Source organism: Tiliqua scincoides, chromosome 6 (assembly GCF_035046505.1).
Source record: "Tiliqua scincoides isolate rTilSci1 chromosome 6, rTilSci1.hap2, whole genome shotgun sequence".
NCBI lineage: Eukaryota > Metazoa > Chordata > Lepidosauria > Squamata > Scincidae > Tiliqua > Tiliqua scincoides.
Window position 1 is genome coordinate 3,824,273 of NC_089826.1, and position 19,106 is coordinate 3,843,378.

General features: G+C 43.7%; 1 protein-coding gene across 2 annotated transcripts in view; it reads right to left on the reverse strand.

The window, feature by feature from the left end:
- PTPRA (protein tyrosine phosphatase receptor type A) overlaps positions 1–19,106 on the reverse strand; it is a 110,243-nt gene that overhangs the window by 42,214 nt on the left and 48,923 nt on the right. For both annotated transcript variants that reach the window (XM_066631569.1, XM_066631570.1), the window contains exons 2-6: positions 16,919–16,989; positions 4,724–4,802; positions 2,177–2,539; positions 1,835–1,855; positions 128–148 (exon numbers count right to left, since the gene is read on the reverse strand). In XM_066631569.1, the coding sequence (XP_066487666.1) occupies positions 128–148; positions 1,835–1,855; positions 2,177–2,539; positions 4,724–4,802; positions 16,919–16,930 (496 nt within the window). In that variant the 5' untranslated portion in view covers positions 16,931–16,989. The remainder of the gene's footprint in view (positions 1–127; positions 149–1,834; positions 1,856–2,176; positions 2,540–4,723; positions 4,803–16,918; positions 16,990–19,106) is intronic.

Here is a 19,106-nt window from a genome sequence, read left to right on the forward strand (position 1 = left end):
AAGTTCTCAAGGGGTACCGTTTAGATATCTTAAACAAAACACAATACACATAACAAGTTTCCAACTATGGGAAAAAATATTGGGGCGGGGGGTGATTTGGAGCATGCTAAGAGGAATAAAGCCTTACCTGGCCTTGTATCAGGATCACCTGCATAAAACAGAAAAGAACAATAATCAATGTGACATGCAGAGAAAGAGGAGATAAGGAATGAACTGGGAGAATGAGAGATACCAATACAGTCCTCATGTGTTGGATCCAGCACGGCCTAGTGACAAAGGTGCCATAAAAAGTTTCCTGCCACTTTATGTAATGCTACTCAGCCACAGACCAAGACCACGTTGGTTGGATGGAGTGTGGGAAAAGGGAAACACTTCATGCTGCTACTCAGAGTGGAAAAGGAATACACCAGCCAAATGAATAATGGGCCGTAACTCAGTGGTAGAACATAAGCTTTTCATATAGAAGGTCCCAGACTGGGTTGTTAACAACAACAACAACTTTATTTTTACCCCGCCTTTCTCCCCGAAGGGACTCAAGGCGGCTTACAACAGGTTGGGTTGGGAAAGGCCCTCCCCTGAAAACACTACAGAGCTGCTACTCAGTGCAGAGAAGTGTTCTTCACTCTTTGGGTAACAGTTCTAATGGAGTTGCAAAGCCTAATTTGTGGGTTGCGGCAACCTTTCAAAGCCTGGGCAAGGGAGGGCTTGCATCCAATCCAATAATGGTCCTGCCTTATCAAAACTGAGTTCCTCATAGAATCCTGCACAGTCTCTTCTCACTGTCTTGCTCTGTAGCTGCTAAAGCCAGGCTGCTACCTCACAGGGTTGTTGTGAAGACAAAAGAGGTAGGTTGTAAAAAGGGGGGCAGCAATGGGGGTGGATTGGATCCCAGGAGAGGGGAAGGGATCAGTGGTCCCCAGTCTTATTACTGATTGAGGGGGAGCATGGCATGAAAAAGGTTGAAGACAATTGTAGACAATGCTGAGCTGGTGGAGCCAATGGGCAGGCTTAGAAGAAGGCAGGTTCCTATGTTCATATGAATAGGGGTGCACATGAAAAAGGAATGGCAATGAGATAGGAAGCTGGACTGGATGCGTCATTGGCCTGATCTGGCAGGGCTCTTCTCATGTTCTTATGAAAAGGATGCTCTGTTACAAGAACTGGAATGAAGCTGGCTTGTAGGACAGCAAACCTCTAATGCTATATACCTCCCTGGAGAGCCTTCACACAGGTTAGGAAGGAGCAGGTTCAAGAGAATTAGAATGAGTGTCATGGACTGGAGTAACTTTCCAAGGTTACCCATTCAACCTCAAAATACACAACAAACTGCCAGTCCCTCCACTGTGGTTCTCTCCTGCAACAATACATGGACAGCAAAAATATACATCGCTCATCCCAAAACAAGCCCCTTTCTTGTCCACAGTTCAGATCTAACGGCCTACTAGCTTAGTGGTTCTCAGTGTGTGGATAGATGTCAGGGGAGCAGTGAGCTCCTCTCTCACTCAATCCAAAATGCTCACCTACCCCATCCTAGTCACCTCCATAAAAGAGGTTGTGAGACATCTCATGCTGACTGGCAATATTAAAGACTAAAACACTGAAGGGGAGGGGCAATAACATAAATATATGCCCTGAGCTCACACAGTTCTCCTCGTATCTCTTCCTTTGATCTTCTTGCCCCAGGCTGTGAAGGATAAGGACATGGCTGAGTCTACCAAGAAGCTCCAAATATTTCATTTTGGTTTGACTCATACTAAAAGGAATGTGGGAATCTCAGGGGAAATGAGGAGGAAGAATAGGGAAGAAGATAAAACAAACGAAGAGATAAGCTTACCTGGATGGTCTGTCACCTCGCCTAAAAGCAGAATGCACACAAAAAGCAAGCATTAGTGAATAATCTCCTCCAGCACACACCATTATCCCAATTTCTTTGTGGCTCCCCCACAGTAAATTGTGCCCCATTTCCTTTGCTTCTTTGTTTCAAACCATTTCTTGTTCACAGTTCCTTCCCTTCTCTATATGAGGGATATTTCACATTGGTCCCTATTCAGAATGAATATCCTCCCTATTACAGCACAGACCCCATTCAGGGCACTCCAAGGTTTGGTTTCCACTGTACGTAAGCAAGTGATCGTAAAATATGCATGAAAACAAAAAAAGGAAAGGTCTTCTATACCTGAAGTGTCAAAGGCCCTTAGCGTTGTAATCGCTACTGTGGTGTTGACCTCCGTAGTCACCATGTCTGCATCTGTAGCAGTTGTGGGTGGAATTGGAGATGTGGTATTTGGTAGAATGGAGGTGGGCCCAGCAACTGACACAATCACCATCGTAGTCGTAGCCTCTGTGCTTGATGAGCTGATAGTTGGAGCAGGTGGGAGTCCTGTGGTTGCAGGAGTTGGTCGGTCCTGAACCACCCGAGGAGGCACTGTTGGAGAAATAGCATTTCTACTCGTGGGACTTGTGGGCTTCCCACTACTTGGCCGTGTCATGACAGTTTTCGTGGAACTCGTGCTCAAGGGAGGCATTTCCGAAGTTAGCACTGGAAATAAAACAAGCAAGAGGAAATTGTCAGAGAATGTTGCTTCCTATAAGAGCATTACATTTACTACATAATTAAAAGTTCACTTTTCACAAAGAAAGCAAAGATTTAACCAGAAACGCACATATACCTGCAAATCAATCAGACAAACTGACAGAGGGCATATTACCTGTCTGTACTAAGTTACTGACGGTTCGGTTTGATCAGAGGTTTTTCAGAAATCAGCCTCCTAACATCCAATTGTATTGCTTTAACTAACAAACCCAAACCATATATCTATACACTCAAACATTCCCCCAGACTCTTTCCCTCCCACTCTAGAACTGTTGTTCTTCTGCAGGGTTTTGTTAGAATACAGGATGCTGCATGCTGGCCACCTGTCCTTGTGAAGCTGCTCTGCCTGATGGCTGCCAGTCCCACGATTCCATTTGCTGACTATATAAAACTCATTGATAAGTCAGCACTTTAAAAATACCTATGTACGGTCTTAAACCATAACACTGTCCACAATAGAAAATTTTTTAATATTACTTCAGTCCTTTACTTTGAAGTGAGGTTCATTAAGGCACTGTTTAATAAGACAGAGGGGAAGCTTATTAGAAGCCACGGACACCTCTGCCCACCCATCACCCTCCAATAGGGTATTCCATTAGACATTAGAACAAGAGAACACAAACTTGTCTCCATCACTACCCTCACAGTGGCAAGTCAGCTGACATCCTCTGGCAAGGGTGCTGACTGAGCTTTGGCTGTGTTCAGTGGTGGTGCCCTCGACAACTTTGTTGAGCATTGCCAAGCCCTGCACTTTCTTCTCTTGCCTCAGAGCAGGACAGGGAAATGTAAGGCTGCCTAATGGAGCCAACCACAGCTTGGCAAGCAAAGCAATTGTGGAAAGCAGCACAAACCCGTACCAGATATACAAAACCTATGGGCCTTTTACACTAGGGCTTTTCAGTCTTCTTGTTGCTGCACAGCAGGTACCACTTCCTCAACGAATAACTGCTAAACCAAGTCCATGACACAGTCATTCATGCAGAGTTGGAAAGCCTTTTCCAAATACGGCTGCTTCCTGATCTCTCCTTAATTCTATGCCCGTCTTGCCCAATCTGCTCTCCTGTTAAGGGTCACTGTCCACACTGCTGTGCAGCTGCACCTTACAAGCAGAACTCTGCTGTCCCAGCCATCTCAACTTCCAGGCCAGGCAGAGCAGTGCTGCACAGTCCCCATAACCATGGTGGCATTTGGCAAACACAGATACCATATAGGCAACTGCATAAGGCAGCCCAGTTGGCTGTAGCTCATAATTAAGAGATTGGTTCTGGCCTAGTGCAGTTGTATTGCTCCCAATTTCTTAACCATGGTTAGAAAACTAGAAGCAGGCTTCCAGCTAGCATGCTCCCTTCCCAATCCTCCCTTTCTACAGCTTGTTTTAGCAATGGTACGGTATTCATCTGCAGTTGCACTAAGCACAGTGTATACTAACCATTGTTGTTGGCAACCTTCAGTCTCGAAAGACTACGGTATCGCGCTCTGAATGGTGGTTCTGCAACAGCGTCTAGTGTGGCTGAAAAGGCCGATTCGGGAGTGACAGTCCCTTCCGCACTGGGAGCAAGTACAGTCTGTCCCTGGTCTGTCTCCCTGGCTATGGGCCTTCCTTCTTTGCCTCTTTGCCTCAGTCTGTTGGCCAAGTGTCTCTTCAAACTGGGAAAGGCCATGCTGCACAGCCTGCCTCCAAGCGGGCCGCTCAGAGGCCAGGGTTTCCCACTTGTTGAGGTCCACTCCTAAGGCCGTCAGATCCCTCTTGCAGATGTCCTTGTAACGCAGCTGTGGTCTACCTGTAGGGCGCTTTCCTTGCACACTTTCCTTGTATACCTTGCTTTGCTTTGTTATACTAACCAGGATTGCCCTATTAACTATGCTTTGAAAGGGGTTTGCAAATAATGGTTATGCAGGCAATTTTTGTATGAGTTAATCATGGAAGGGAGTGAAGCAGGGGGAGGCAGTGATGAGCCTGAGCATGTTCCCAATCCCTTTGCCATGGTTAAAGGATTGGGAATGCTATGTCTGCACTGAGTCCCTGCAGCACAGTGTGAAACAGCCCTTAAGTCATCTAATGAAAAGCACCATGCAGAGCCGCACACTTCCCTCTCAGTGTAAGTCATATAGCAATGAAAGATGCTTTACCTGTAGTCGTGTTGCTGGCTCCTATGCATAACAAGCAGCTGCTGAGCAGGATGAGGAGGAAGCAGGAACCCATGTTGGCCTGGAAAGAGAGAGAAATATGGTAGAAGTGCTACATTTGCGATCAAGGTAAAGTATTCCCTAAAATTAGACTACCCTTGGGATAAGCTAACCTCTGCATAAGGAAGTGTCTTACAATCTAATTTTAAATCAATCTAATTGTGCCAGAAGGCATTTCCAACCATGAAGAGGCATTAAAGAGTCTGAAGTTGTAGAAGGCCTCTGGGTGGCCAAGAGCTGTGAAGATGGAGGAGTGAAGGTCTTAGGCAGGAGTGTAAATGGGATATGAGAACACTGTGATAAGGGGAGGAGAGGCCATGGAAAGCTTTGAAGACAAGGACAAAGAGCTTATGTGGGACCTGGGACCAGACAGGCAGCCAACAAAGGGAATTTGTGAGGGGCAAGTCATGATCAGCGCAACAAGCAGGATGAATAACCTTAGAAGCAGAAGTGGTAGATATAGGTGAGGGGACTTAGGGCCCAATCCTATCCAACTTTCCAGTGGTGATCCATGTACTGCATCCTGCAGTGGGGGGCAATCATGGAGGACTCCTGAAGGAAAGGGAATGTTTTTTTCTCTTACCTAGGGGTTGCAATGGTGCTGGAAAGTTGGATAAGATTGGGCCCTAAGGTAGCTAATGGAAGACCATTAGCAAGACTGCATTTCAGTAGCCTGCACACAGTATTTTACAAATAAGTTTAATTAAACTGGGATATTCCCTAACCCCTTCCTTGACAAAGCATCAGTCTCCTCTCTACCCCAGCATGTAGGAAGATATTCAAATCATTTAAAAAAAAAAAAATGATTAATCCTTCTGTGCACTGAAATGTTGCCAAATCCTCACGGGTCTCCATGGCTTACAGCTGACCTTTGAAGGATTGCCAAAAAATCATCCTTCAACACCCCAAGCCACTTTCTGTAATTAAACTGAAAGGATGAGTCATTCACCACATTCTCCAACACTTAAAAAAAAAAAAAAAAACAAGAATGGGGGTGGGTGGGTGCAGGGGAAATTTTGGGGCATTTTGCATTCATACTCTAATTTGTAAACCTCTGCTGTCTTTATGTGTCTACTTTTAATTTAAAAATAGTTTCTGAATAGGACATTAAGGACTAAGAACATCTGCACTTGTAATCAATTTGGCTCTAGATGGGCAAAACTGAGTTATCTTACTATTTTATGCATCTGTGCATTCCTGCACCAGACTTAAGAACCACCTGCCTGTAGCAAGTAGGAACACCTTGCAGGTGAGTAGGCAAGGAAGGGTTTGAAAAGTGGAAGCAAACGAGTTATTTTCCTTTCTGGTTGTCGATTTGCTACAAATGTTTGACCTGCATAAGCACTGGCAGATAAGTAAATTTTACACTCTTGCAAGGTTTTTATACCAACAAAATCAGATTGCGTTAAAATCACCTTACGCAATTTGCATTTCTTACAGGGAAAGAGTCAGAAAAATGCAGGAAGCACAACTATTAAAAAAGTTAATCCTCACCATCAAAAGACTGAACTTTATTGGCTGCCCATCTTAAAAGTGGAGGGAGGGGGCAAAGAAGAGAGAAAGAATATACAGGGATTGGAAAGACACATTAAGGAACAACATGAATTATCATGGGCACACATAATGAAAAAGGACTTAGTGAGTATAATGCTTTAGTCAAGAAGTCGGAGCATCATTAACACATCCAAATGCTTAAAAGTGTCTCCAACAGCTTGAACTACAGTGGGCCTTTCCTAGTTGCCAAGGAACAGAGCATCTCATGCTGTTACAATAGGTTTGCCTCCCCCAGGCAGTGATGGTGGGGGGGGGGAAAGCTACTCAGCTGCTGCCACAATTTGACAGCCCAGCTTGAGACTCACTCTCACTATTGTATGATGGCAGTACAATCCCTCTGCAACAGTTTTGTAGCTATAGGAAAAGGGGAATAAGGTCACTCAACCACCCACCACCCAGTAGGCAAGTCTCCATCATGTGCGCACACCAGACAAGTTCAGGTCAAAGAAAGGATGTGGTAGTTCAAGCCATCCTTAACTGAAAGTTATAGAGATAGGCAGGGGAGTTCCTCTTTGCTCTGTCTTGCTTCCTCCCCTCCTTGGAGTCCCTTCCATGTTAAAATCTGTTTTAGAACAAAACTTTTAAATGAAAACACTGTGCTCATTTGGCATCCTTCAAATCACCATACAAAACCATGTTCCAGTTAGACAGCCGTCATTTTCCTCTAGAAAGACACTTGAAGCTCCAGAAATACACCTTGAACACTCATATAATGGGAGGACGATAGTTCACCTCCTTGAACTGTCACCCTCTTTAAGAAACAGCAGTGCACAAGAAGAACAATTCATTCAGCAAAGAGCAGCCATCACCAGATAATCCCAGTTTTTGTTGCCACAGCAACAGTTCAGAATCATGATATTGGAAAACAGCAAGTCAAAAGAGACAATCAAATTACAGGTGGTCCAAGACATTTTGGTTCTTGGACCGGAATATACTGCATAGAGATAAACATTGAATAAACTAATGACTTTTAATGGTAACCTAAAATACACCACTCAAGGCAAGCTGCTTTGCCCAGCCTAATGGTAGGAGTGACTTGAATCCAGTTCACATTCCTTCCAAGGATCTGTGCCATCTATATAATCATGAGCCAAGGAGCCATACATCTGGGCTGGTATGAGCAGTTAGCCAAAAACTGCAATTGCTCTTGCTCCAGTTCTGACTTGAAAAGGAAGCAGGTTTTTCCGATATTGTCATATTGGACATGCAAAATGCTCAGGTGTTTTGGAGCACCTACACAGCTTAGCTCAGTGGTTCTCAAACATTTTAGCAGGAGACCCTCTTATTGGAATCACAGTCCATCCAGGACCCACTGGAAATGACGTCATCAAGCAAATTAGAAAAATTATAAATGGTTAAAGTGGAACAAATTATTAAATAAGGGGAGATGAGCTGGGAAAGCCAGCCCTGTTCTACCAAGCGAATTCTCTCTGTAGCCTGCCTGCAATAACCGTAAACTGTCCCCCCAACAGTAAGATTTTCAGCCCTACCCAGTGCCCAGTTCAATTAAAGTTCTTTTATTTAAACCAGGGGTGCCCAAACCCTGGCCCTGGGGCCACTTGCAGCCCTCGAGGCCTCTCAATGTGGCCCTCAGGGAGCCCCCAGTCTCCAATGAGCCTCTGGCCCTCCGGAGAATTGTTGGAGCCCACACTGGCCCGATGCAACTGCTCTCAGCATGAGAGTAACTGTTCGACCTCTCGCGTGAGCTGTGGGATGAGGGCTCCCTCCACTGCTTGCTGTTTCACGTTTGTGATGCAGTAGCGGAAGCAAAGGAAAGGCCAGCCTTGCTTTGTGCAAGGCCGTTTATAGGCCTTGAGCTATTGCAAGACCTTCATTCATTCATATAAGTTCATATTTAATATATACATTTATGTAAACGTATGTAAATTTATTCAAATTTAAAATATAAATTAATTCTTTTTTTTCCCCGGCCCCCGACACAGTGTCAGAGAGATGATGTGGCCCTGCTGCTAAAAACTTTGGACACCCCTGATTTAAACCATATCACTATGAGGACCCACTTAGCTTTACAAGTCTAAAAAAGAAAAATCAATCACCTTAGCAGCTTAAGCCTGTTTTTATCCTTTTTGATGGAGGGGGGCTGCCTTCCGAAGCAATTGTTGAGCTCCACTTTCAACTGACTGGGACCTTTCTGCTGCCAGTTTCAGCTTTGCGACCCACCAACAATCAGGCGTAAACCCACAGTTTGAAAAACCCTGGCTTTGCATAGTTTATCTCCAAGTCTAAGAGAGTGCCAGGGATTCACGCCTACATGCTGCGTTTCAAATGGAATCAGAAACGGTAAGATAGCAAAAGCTACCACTGCCTCAAAATGCCTCTGAAGCATGGAATAAGATCAGGCTAAAAGTTAACCCCCACCACTGGCAAGCCTTGCAGACAACATAAGAAGTCGCATTTCAGAATACAACAGATTGTGTCTGCCTGTCATTTATAAGAGCCTGTTCCTACTAAAGTTTATAGCAAAACATGTATTTCAATGCAGCTGTACTACAGCTAAAGCCTACATCAAGGTCACATGTTAAAGAAAACTACTTCTTTCAATGACAAACATGCAGCAGTTGCTGAATTGATCTGATCACTTCTGTGGCTGTACAGCAGCACAGCTTAATATGCATTGGACCCATACAATGCAAGACCTATCAGCAATGTGGAGTCTCAAGGAACACATATCCAAATAAGATTTTAATGATAACATACCTAGCAAAAAAGATCCCAGTGGTTTACTAAAAGTTCCTAAAGATCACCCTCCAAAATTAACTGACTACTTTCAACAACTCTGCTGGATGACACTGTACAGATGAAATGGTGGTAGAGAAATATGCTTTTTTTTGCCCTCACCCACAGATCACCTGAACAGCAACACTAAACAAAGTGGCTGCCCCACTGTGTATGCTGACACTTCTCAAGCATTACTTTCACTTTGTCATACAGGCAACACAATCCCATCCCCCCCCAAGCCAGCACAAGTGCCTTGCACTAGCTCCCAAGTGTTGCAAACATGCTATAAGCACATTTGCAGCTACTCAAGAGCAGGCTAGGCAGATGTGTACTGGCATAGCGGCACCAGACCTGCCCCAAGAGAAGGCAGGCACAGGGAACTGGAGAGGAAGGTGGGAGGGTGTGCTGGAGGCAAGGAGGGGCATTTTGGGGCAGGGGGAGTGCAGCCCAGGAGGAGGGTTGGACCAGCAGCGGCACTGCAGACAGGATCCTACCACCTACCCCCCCTGGCCTGACCAGTGTTACAAAGGGCCACTTGGATCATAGGGCTGGTAGCCCCACAACACTGGCTGACGGATGACACTGGATAAGGAAAATAAAATCCCCTTACTCTGCGTTTCGTCCAAGCCTACACTTACCTTGCGCTGGATTCAGCCTGGTAGAATTGTGCCAAAAAAGTGACAGCTTGAAGAGCTACCTTGAGAATATGCACAATGCAGCAGGGTGCCTTTTAGAGAGGCTACTAAGAAAACCAAACACTGCCACCATCACCACCAATAATATTTCAAATCTATGGGAACATTTTGTTTAACCAAGAGGAACTTATTCAATTACTAGCTAACCGTCAGAGGAGCTGCTATTAACACCAAGTTAGCCAATTAGCACTCCAATGAAGGAAATGGCACATAAGATTAACATCTACAACCAACCAAACTACTTAGTATGAACAGCCATTCTTTCCTGCCTAATTCAGGTAAACTTGTGAAAATCCAACTTGGAGTGTCTGTTACACCCTTCATACCTACAACAGCAGCTTTTAAACTACCTTCAGGGGTTGCACACACTTTACAATATTTATCTGAAATATTGCTAGTGCACCTTTGGGTCCTACTAGAGGAACCATCAAAGCAACATGCAAGTAAAACACTATAACAACTATTTCAACGATAATCAAAACCAAAACCCCAAGTGCTGGGATTATGTGACAGATGTGCAGGGGTTCTCGGGCAGATAAGCACATGTAGAAAGGGTTCCTTCAGGGCAAAAATTCTGGAAGCCACGGACCACTAAGGTAATTCATACAGATTACAGCAATTGGGGGTGTTCATTCGGATTTGGAAATACAGGTGGGGCCTTGGTATCTGTGAGGGATCCATTCTCAGAATCCCCCGATAACGAAATCCTCTGAAGGGTTAAACCCTCTGAATGGTTCCCTGGGCATCAGAATGCTTTATGAGGCATAATAATGTCACTTCCACAAGTAGCTTTTTTTCTTTTTTCTTTTTTTTTTGCGCCTTTCAGTCATTCTGAAGCCTGGGTGGACAGGTATGGCCTCTCCGGGCTTCAGAAAGGTTTCCAGAGCACAGCTCCTGCCTTTGGAGGGTTCAGGTTGAGCCAAGTCTGGCTAAATGCAGGCCTGGGGGGGGGGGATATAAAATACATATAAAAGATATAAAATCCCTGGATTAAAAGGCCCCACCTGTATTTGGAAGTAGGTAAACAGTGCTGTATCTGAAGTATTTATGAACAATTCCAAATACCAATTAAACAGTTCTGGATTTTATGAGCAATTACTATTATTTAGAGTCCCACTGACTCCTACGGAAGAAACTAGATTGCTTGAATAGGAAGAAAGTGAAACCTATTTATCAGATGTGTGGCCTGGCTGCTTAAGAACGGAAGGATGCTGGCAGGAAGGGTGGTGGAGGCAGAGGGCTCAGAGTCCCATGACGGGTGTTGCCATGGTTTTGCCAAGGGAGGGGGGGCTGGAATGAGAGCAAAGCCTGTGAGTGATGTCTGTCTGCATGAATCCTGCAGCCAGCACAAAAAGGTGCTTTCACATTCGCCCTTCCTAACTGAATGGCAGGCATAGTTGCTTATATAATTCCCTTGCTGCCCCAACACCATTTGCTATTGATTAGCGCTCTGTGTGCTGAAACAATCTGTTCCCCTTTCTAAGCATTTCAACCTACTTTAGGTTCCCTCTCTATTCCTTAGTGCAGGAGTTCCCAAAGTGCGTGTAGCAGGGCACAGCTTTCCAAACTCCAGCTCAGGAGCTGGATCTGGGGTTTGGGGAAAGCTGTCTACTCCGTGAATAGAGCTTACCATTCTGCCTCTGCACCAAGTTTATGCCCAGTGGATGTGGGCACCAGGATGCTCTGGGCAGTTGCCTCTGCCCAGACATCCTGTTGCACAGCCTTCTGGGATGCTGGGCAACAGAGTGTCCTGGTGCTCAGATCTACTGGGCATGAATGCGGTGTGGAGGCAGAACAGTAAGCTGTGGTCTGAATGGGAACCACTTTTTTGGTGCACAGTGGTTGCGAGTTTGGAGACTGCTATGCGACAGTGTCATGGTACACTCACAGGGATGCCATGGGATGTCCCTAGTGGCCCATACTACCCATTTGTGAGATTCAAGAAGGCATCCAAAATGGGATGGTGACCTCAGAAAGAAGCTACTAGTACCCCCATTCAGATGCTGAAAAAGGAAGGAAGGGGAGGCACACATGCTAACCACTAGGCCTTATTTCTCAATCAGCCTGCCTTCTCACAGTATCTTTCCTAACAATTATAATTGCCAAATGATGTAAATTTAAAATTAAAGATCAAACATTAACAATATAACTATCATTCAACCTCAGTAACTACCCTACCCCACATCCTCTGATATTGCAATAGCAAGTTAGATCATCAGAGGCAATACTGATCCTCAGTGTCTGCAGAGAGAAGATATAAGCAGGAAGGAGGAAGAGGACAGTTTTTCTTCTGTTGTTCCAACATATTCTCAGAGGAAATTCAGCAGTACATTTTTTGCAGAGCTGCTTTTTAGAAAGATTTTTAGAAGCTTTTTGATTGGTGAACAGTGTAAAGATGCTCCACAGTCATTTTGTTGCCTTCCAATTCTGTTTCTGCTGTGGTGGGCTGACTAGCAATTTGCTTTTAAACTTATCTCGTCATTCTTGTATTTAACTTATTTGCCATTAATAAATTATAGCAAATGAGTGCAGAATAGAGTAATAAATCAAATTTATGAATTAGCAAGTGAGGTTTTTCTTTTAACATTTCCAGGCTGAATACTAAAAATGGAACTCACCTGTGACCAGCAGAGAAGCATGACTGAAAACTGCAGGCCACATTCTTATCACATTTAACAATCAGAAGATTTAAATTACTAATACCCACGATTAGGAAGAAAACAATCAGTTCACAGGCCCCTTACATTTTGCTGAAACAATCTGTACGTACCAAGATAGAAGCCAAATAACTCTGGACATTCTTAGTTGTGTGTTTTGCTGGTACAGTCTGGTTTCTAGTAGAAATAAATTCACTGAATGCTGTTCTGCAAAACTATACATTTAAAGAAAATAAACAGAAGGTAGCCATGTTTTCAAACGACTGAAAGCCACAATGCTTCCTCCCTTAACCAGCAGTTTCACTACGATGTTTACAACTGAAACTTCTGGCTTGGAACTGCTCAGAGTACAGCAAGAATGTCTGCTGTAGATCATCTTCCCAACATAAAAAGGAAGACATGGGAAGCCAACAAAGAAGGAAGACTGTGTAGAGAGCTGCTGCAGGCAATAGCGTCTGGCCCAACTTGGCATAACCCAAAGCCACTGCTTGTTAAGGACTGCACAGTTGAAAGAGTTCCAGCATTTGAAAGTACAGGCCTACTCCCAGAGTAGAGTTTGGAGTGCAGAATCTCCAAAAGGCATGATAGACACCTGGAGTAAGAGGCCACTTCCAGCAGCCTTTTGCATCTACAATGGAGCCAATCTTCTCATCAGAGAAACTACATGGTAAACTCCTTCTATGAGGTAGGAAGTTTCGTAAGTTCAGTGAGCTTTAGGATACAAAGCACTTTGGAAGCTGGTTGGGAATTAAAACAACAGCCCTGAAAAGTCTCTTTTGCCTCACTTTTCTTAGACCCAAACATGGCTGGAGCAATCATCTGTACCATTCCCACAGGACTGCTGCTCTCAGGCTGCAGCAAGGTTAACGATCACAACACTTCATTTTCTTGGTTGCCCTCTAACCTTCTCAGCAATTCTAGAAATGCAGCTCAGGTGTGCTGATGACATATTAGAAACTCTGATTGCGTGTTTGATGTGAGCGCTGCACCAGGCATACTACTTGCTGAAGAAAGTTCCTGCCCAGATGGTTTATGACCAGTTAGCTCTCCCAACAGTTAAGATGAGAAAACTGCAGTCATCTTTTGCCAAGGGACATATACCATGCTGAGATTTGCAGGTTAAAGACTGAACTTGCAGCAACATCATTTGCTAGACATTCTGACTGTAGGTGGGGCCAGACACCTCTGGAAGCACACAAGCAGAAGGCAGTGACCACCCTCTGTCCCTCTAGTACCTAGCTCTTAGAAGTCCACTGCCTATGCACACAAATAGTCCATTTAACAGCTTAATAACCCATTAACAGACCTGTAATTTCCTAATACTTTAAAAAAGCCATTTAAGATCATCACCATCAAACATGCCTTGGTATTTCAGTCTTGGCATCTTTTTAAAAAGAGTAAAGGACAAGGAAAAACATTTGGGGTGAATGATTAGATTTGCAATTTGAATGAACCTGATTTGATAAAAGGAGAGATACACTTTACTGTGTATACCGTACAAGGGACATATACAGGTACTGTGAGTGCCTCTGCATATGCTTTAACTCTCTTGTGTTTTAAAGGTGAGTCATTAAGCAGGGAGTTAGGTGGAGAGAGAGGATGCAACTGTGATCTTCCTCCTCAACAGAGCAGCCCCTAGGGCAGGGCAACTGGGACGGCTGCTCTGGGCCTTGTGTTTCCATGACCAATATATGGCCATACAGGAGAGCCTGCAGTGGTTGAGATGCCCCAGGTCCACACGCTGCCCACATACTTCTAGGGATGGCGCTGCTCCTCCCCTCAGGGGGAAGCTCTACCTCAAAGGAGTTATTCAGTGACATGCCTGAGGACTGATCAGGCAGCAATGCCGAGGATGATGCTCTACCAAGGCTTTTATTTTGTCCCTCCTGAGGGATCAGGTACTTCAACAGAAGATAGGGCTGTTGCCATCCAGGAATGGTTTCCTCATCCTTAAGTTCAATACTTATGTTGTACTCTCAGGCCCGTAAGTGAAGGCACTCCAGCAGCAGCCTGTACTATTAGCCTGTTTCCTCCCTCCTGGGAGGATGGGCCAACGAGGGGGAGATAGCAGCAAAGAAGCAATCCTGTTCCAGTTGCTTGCCTTTCAGGAGAGTGACCGGAAGCAGCTTCTTGCTTCCTCACACTGATTACTCACTCTTGGCAACAATGCTGGAGGAAAGGGTGGATTGCTGCCAATGCCTTGATCTTCTACTTGCTCACTTTCAGAGAGCAAGAAGTGGGTCAGAGAGTAGGGTGTATCAGATGGGTGGGTGATGGGCCGAGGGAGGTGGCAGGCAAGCACAGGCTGTGGGGCGCCATATCAATTTGCTGCCACTCCCAGCCCATTGCTCACAGCAGCCACTTCAGCTGGCCTCACGTGTGAGATGGTCATAGGTACACTGTTGCCACAGGCACACTGACTTGATCTTGTATGTCCCTTTCAACTCTGTGATTCATAAATATAAGGGGTCTGGTGAGTGGCAAATTCCTGATGAACTTTGTTCCTTGCCCTTTGCAACCTGAAGTAGTTTTGCATCTGAGGGCACAATCCGAACCCCTTATATCATTGCTTTCCAGCACTGACATAAGAGCAATGCAGCTCTGAGGTAAGGGAACAAACATTCCCTTGCTCTGAGGAGGCCTCTGTGAGTGCCACCCAACTGCAGGATGCAGCACATGTCCCATTGACACTGCTATGCCAGTACTGGAAAGCACTGACATAAGGGGTTAGGATTGTGCCCTCACATTGCATTCTGACTTTTCTGCACAAAGTTTTACGAATTCCTCTTCCCCATTTCATCGTTCTGAGGGAGATAACTCAGATCCAAGAGAACAGGAGAGTTAAGCAGAAATTCAATTTCTACAGAGAATGAAGCAGTGAAGCTGAGGCCCAGTCAGGCAGGATTCTCCTGACTACACAAACTGGAAGAGGAGCTTTGGTGCCAGTAGGTTGCCCGATTAACTTATATTTCCCTTAAACCATGTCACTGGGAGGACAAAAAAATGGTTTCTCTTTTCTTTCCCTCAAAGCAAAAATAGCAAAACATGCATTTTTGACATTAAAATTGCTTTATCAACCTAACACAAGTTCCTTTGACCAATTTACAAAATCCTTTCAAACGCACACAATCACAGAAGAGGAACAGCATTAAAGATGTCCTGAAAGTATAGGTCATCCTGCCCAATCACCTTCAACACCTCCCAAAGTTGTAAGGATAAACAGCTTCCCTTAAGTAAACTGATTGCCAGGCTTTCATCTTCCCTTTATTGTTAACGAATAATAAAGCAGAATAATGAGACTGTATGGGTATGAAAAGTCCTGCCTTAGAGGCTCGCATTCTGAACATAAACGTGCATGATGGCTACTATGAAACACAGGTAATTTGGACTTGCCTTGGATTAATTCTGACCTGATACAAGTCTGTGCCAGAATAACTCCCACCCAGTTTTCGTAGTCTCCTATAAGACATGTATCAAATAAAATGGACTCTGATCCATGGCAGCTTATGCCAAAGCTGGTTAAGTTTTAAGGGCACTAAAAAGTCTCTCTTGTTAACCCAGTTACCCCACTGAAAGCTGCCACTTAGACATGCAGCATTGGCATTAAAATAAAATAAAAGGAATTCCTTACAAGCCCATTGTAAATATTTTGATGGGAAGAGAGTACTTTACAACAAACTAAAAAACCATTCTGAACCCCAAAAACTCAAGAGCTTGCAAGATTGATGTTAACTTCATAAACAGAACTCAATGAGTTAACATTATCATCCCCATAATGTTGATGCTGGGAGTTGATGCTGAGAGTAGCTTGCCTAAGACCACCTAGTAAGTTCTAGGGGGAAAGGACAGTCCCAATTCACAGCTCATTCTTTTAGCTGTTATACCAGCAAGCAGGCGAACCCAATTCATTTTGCCAGTTGAAGGCAATGGACAGGTTGACTCAACAAAATGCCTCAATTAGCCAGAAAACTGAGTTTTAGTATATTAATTACTTGAGTTCATAACATGAAGGGCTCAAAGTGGCTTTGTTGTTCTTGGAAAATGGCCTGTTAAAAGATGTCAAAATCCCTGGACTACAGTAATTTAATTATCTCTGCTCATTGTGCTAACAATTGAAATTAATTTATTGTATTTTAACTGTGTTGTATATGCCTGAAACTGGTTTTTACAATTTGGACCATTCAGTTTACTACCTGTATTATGTATTGGGAAAGTTAAACAGTGGACTCTGTTTGTGCCTAAGCAGGCCACATGCTCTAGAAAGGCAACCACACTTTGCCTTGGATACACCTCCCCTATCCAGCAGAAAGTACAGGGAATAAAAATGCATCAAGAAGAGTTCAACGTGTTGCACCTGCAGAGAAAAAGGCCATTCAGCCAACACATATCAATTTTTGCATCAAAGAAGTAAAATTCACATCAGAAGAAATGCCAGCTTAGAATTTGCCAATAAGATCTACAGCTTTTTATTTGAGAAGTATTAACTTTCCTACCTTAATTACCATATGCTCATCATCCACCCAGAAGACATTTGGATCCCATAAAGGTTTTCAAGTGATGTCTCCTGTAAAGAAAAAGATAGTGGTATTTGTCTTTTGGCTGAGCTAAAAATTTACCAGCAAGACGTTAAGGAAAGATTCAAAGGCCATTTACCATACCTGCCTAAAAACCCACTTTCTTTCTGTCTACTGCCAAAACAGAAACAGTAAAAAAACTAATTATTTGATTATAAGATGAAGAGAGGAGATTACACTTGTTCTTTTATTTAAAAACACCACAAAATACTAGTTAACTGTATTTGTGCTGCAATTCCAACAGGCTAGTTTTCCCATTGCTAGTTCCAAAATATGGCAGACAAAAGTTGTGTTGTGATAGCTGTACAGTTCACCATTCACTGAAACCTTTCACACACACAATTGAGGAAACTCCTGTTTCTAGACTTAACAAACAGCACCACTAGCACCACCATCTCCTCCTCCTCTAATGGCCACAGAGGAAATGCTAGGAACCCAGCATTCCTTCTGAAGCCATTACAGAAAGAAATAGCACTAAATGCTAAGGGAGAGAGGTGAGTGAAGTTGTTGGTGGGGAGTGAGTCTTCCCATTATTCCAATTGCAGCAATGCCAGAATTAACTATACTATAATACAGTGTTTCTCAAACTGTGGGTCGGGACCCACTAGGTGAGTTGGGAGCCAATTTCAGGTGGGTCCCCATTCATTTCAATGTTTTATTTTTAATATATAAGACTTGCTGCTGCCATGGGTATGTGACTGCATTTGGGAAAATGTTACAGATCTGTATTTTGAACAGGCTACTATGTATATGCTTTTAACAATAATAGTAAATGGGACTTACTCCTGGGTAAGTGTGGGTAGGATTACAGCTTCGAATCCTTTCCCTGCTTCGGTCATGACATTACTTCCGGTAAGTCCTAAAAGATCCTCATTCTTTAAAAGTGGGTACTGGTGCTAAAAGTGTGAGAACCACTGCTATAATGAATAACTATGTATCTTTTAGAGCTTGGAAGGAGCACAAAAAAACATGTAGGTACAGCAATGACAAAATCTAAATATGAGGGATGTCCTTTAAGAGCTCAGAGGAGCAGGGAGATATGCAGGCAGGACTACAGCAGTAAAGGACATATGTGTAGGGAATGTTCAAGTCTAGTTTCTCAAAAAGTTGAGCGCTTGAATGCAGATAAACCTGTAACAGGGAGATTTAAAATGGGCATCCCCTCTGTGCAACAATTCCTCACTTGACTCCCTAGGGAAAGAACTTCTCCCATTAAACCAGAGAACATGGAGTTGTGATTTTTAACAATGGAAAAACATCAGTATTTGAACACACACAGCTGCAATAGGATTTCAGCAGTGAAGTACAGGAGAAGACATAAAAATGGGACATTATACGTACTTTGCTAAGAACTATACCACAACAGCCAATTTATTAACACTAACCATTGCTTAAGGATATTCTGGTCTAAATTGCTGCAGTAGTTGCTCCTCATACACCAAACTTATTAGCATTCTCTGCAAAATACTGAGTTATAAAAGGCCTGTTTTGCCCCTATTGCTCTCCAGCCAGTTCTAGTTTCACTCCTCCATACTTCTGATCTGCCAGAGAGATTGAGATTGAACACAAGATAATCGACCTACACGTAATGTTCAGAACTAACAGTGTTGTCTAAACTAGTACATGACAGCCTGTCAGAAAGTATCAGAGCTCCCTGATATTTCCTGTCCCTCTGAAAAAAACAGATTTTGAAGTTAAACCAGTCAAGAAAACTGTGCCAAGAAAGCAGACAGTGGACATTCCAAGGTACATAACAAAAAGAGGTTAACGAGTGAGGAAAGAGATTCAAAAACCAATTATTTGCTTGCCTTTAAGTACCACCTTCCCTTAGCTGAACATCATTGTCATTTACACATTCTTTTCAACATCCTCTCAGCCACCTTGGAACATAATTTGGTAACAATTCCTACTTTACTAATCAAGAATGGATTTCTTCATTTACACCCAAGTCCAGCACCGTTCAGTAAACAAAACAGCATGCAAGGCTACAAATATACAAAGGCACTGAGGACTATGCAAAGGTTCGAGATTCAAGTTCCTGAGAGTGAAGGCATTTAAAGTACTATTCAGGGGCCTTCATTATCAATGGGGGTTCTGCTCCTAGAAC